The following is a 2492-nucleotide window of genomic DNA, read 5'->3' as shown; positions in this document are numbered from 1 at the left end:
CTGCCCTTTCAAAAACTTATGGCAGTCTCAAATACTATTATTAATTATTGCAAATACCTAATTTATATAACATTCTATAAGTATTGAAAAAAAATGAGCCATACCTATTCATTTGAATCCTGAGTTTTCTTTGAATTATTTTTTTGAAAATTGAAGGAAGAATTACTTTGTTTAAAATATTTGTTGTTTTATTTTTGTCTTCTTTTTCCACAGTACTTTATTTAGGTGCCAATTACATGAGTAGAACTTCCTATTCTATGTACTGTATCCCACTTAATGTAAGGCATCATGGATTGGGTGATGCCACGTTACTTTATGTATCAATAAGATAATGTTTAAAATGTTGCCAGTTATAATTGTAATAAATAATGAATTGTAAACAGTATTCCAATGTCAGGAGATATTAATATATAAGAGAATAGTAGTTTATATAAAAGAATAGTGAGAAAATGAGCATCTGAGAATGATTGAAATACAATGATACATCTAATCTTTAATAGATACCTCAATGTAGATATGATTGTATCATTTTACTTAATTAGAATGTCTTTATAAGTAGTAACATCTAAAAATTATTGAGCTGTTATTTGTGTTAGAAAGTGTTCTAAATGCTGTACATAGATTCTTATGTAAGCATCACTGCAGTGTTCTGTGGGATAGCTACTATTCTCTTATATATTTTATTGATAAGGAAATTGAAGCAAAGAAAGACTAGATAATAGCTAAGTGACAGAGCTTTAAGTAAATTTTAAGCCCCAATTAAACTGAATCCAAAAGCCAAGCTTTTTCTGTTAAATAGCCTGCTCTTTCATTAATGTGATGAGTAATAAGTGCTAACAAAGATTGTACTTTCTTCACAAGAAAATTAAATATTTGTTTTGAAGACAGAGAAATAACACGCTAATTAATGCTTACAGTTACCTGTTTTTAAAAGTCCTGTCACTCTCGCAGGACTCCCCTACATTTGGCCTGTGCCACTGGCCAACCGGACATGGTATCTCTCCTGGTGTCCGCAAGATGTGAGCTTAACGTCTACGACCGTGAATACAGGACACCTCTGATCAAGGTATATAGTAGCCGACTCTTTGAGCATAAGATGGATTTGGTTTAAGTACATAGAATAAAAAGAACTTATCTCATTGGAATACCACTATATAACTAGTTAGTAAATCCTATGGAGTGTTTACTTTGATTTTTCAGTATTTGCATGTTTCTTGGTCTAATACTGACAGGCTGTACAACTGAGGCAGGAGGTTTGTGCAACTATTCTGCTGAAAAATGGTGCCGATCCAAATATTACGGATTTCTATGGAAAGACTGCTCTACACTATGCGGTGTATAATGAAGATACATCCATGATAGAAACACTTCTTTGTTATGGTGCAGATATTGAAGAACGCGGCAAGGTATAGATCAACCAACGTTATTTTCAAACTATCTGAAATGCATTTATTTTAACATTGACACATGTAAGGGCCAATTTTTCATATTTGGAAGCTCAAACATTCCTTGAATGAAAATATTTTGAAATGCTTTAACTGTCTAAGATTTTACTTTAAATACTGGAACTTTTAAAGAAGCATTATAGAGTACAACTTTTCTTCATGTGCTTATGGTAAATAATTATAAAAACAAATGAATTACAATAAATTTATAATTCATGACAACTGAATTTGGGAAAGGGAATGGTTAAGTGGTTTTCCACTAAATTGCTTTTTTTCTAATCAGTGTGAAGTGACACAGGAAAGTAAAATTTGCCCTTATTAATAGGCTTTATTTTAAATTTCAAAGAAAATTAAAGCATTTCACAATAAATGTCCTTCTTGCTGCTGTTGACAAGTATTGTATGTGAAGGTGATTTCATTTGAAAGTGATTCCTCTGTGGAAAGGCTTAAGAGGGAGAAATGAGGAAAAGGAGAGCAATCAGAAATGCACAAGCTAATTTGGAAATTAGGTAATGAGGGAAAATACTGTGGAGAGGGTTTTTGTGTGTTTTGTGGTTTGTTTTCTATTTATATGTTGAGACAAGGATCTCTTCAGTTTTGGGGATAATTATTCTTACTTTTGGCAAGAGTTTGTGGGTTATAAAATTGCCTAGGGATCAGTTTTGGTAGGACTCTGAGGAAACCAGGTTGGCAGTGAATAGAGGCGATGAAGTGGCACACAGTTCAGCAGAGAGAAGAACACACAATTAATGGACATTATTCAATTCTGGCAGAAACAGTCACTTAGATAAGCATCTAAACTCTACTCTCAAGTCCACAATGTCTTGATGGGCAGGTGGGAGATAAGGAGCTTATAAATAGTAAAATCAAGTTGGATTTTGAGTTTACTAGTCTCTTCTCTACCCCTACCCAGGAAAAGTAAATGGAGTTTTCAGTGAACGGCTCTATCTTTTGCTCTTTCCTCTTTTTGGCCAAATCCCAAATGATAAAGGGCATTTGCCATGTGGGTGAGAGATGAGACTGAAGTGATTATCAACCGTGCTAGTC

The 2492-nt window shown here is 33.4% G+C and overlaps 1 protein-coding gene across 1 annotated transcript in view; it reads left to right on the top strand.

Moving 5' to 3' along the window:
- LOC105533662 (ankyrin repeat domain-containing protein 36C-like) overlaps positions 1 to 2492 on the top strand; it is a 172735-nt gene that overhangs the window by 9764 nt on the left and 160479 nt on the right. Inside the window, exons 2-3 of the mRNA XM_011972131.1 lie at positions 952 to 1066; positions 1233 to 1406. Coding sequence (XP_011827521.1) covers positions 952 to 1066; positions 1233 to 1406 — 289 coding nt within the window. The remainder of the gene's footprint in view (positions 1 to 951; positions 1067 to 1232; positions 1407 to 2492) is intronic.

The sequence above is a fragment of the Mandrillus leucophaeus genome, unplaced genomic scaffold (assembly GCF_000951045.1).
Source record: "Mandrillus leucophaeus isolate KB7577 unplaced genomic scaffold, Mleu.le_1.0 Scaffold1275, whole genome shotgun sequence".
Taxonomy (NCBI): Eukaryota; Metazoa; Chordata; class Mammalia; order Primates; family Cercopithecidae; genus Mandrillus; species Mandrillus leucophaeus.
This window is presented reverse-complemented; position numbering and strand designations above follow the sequence as displayed.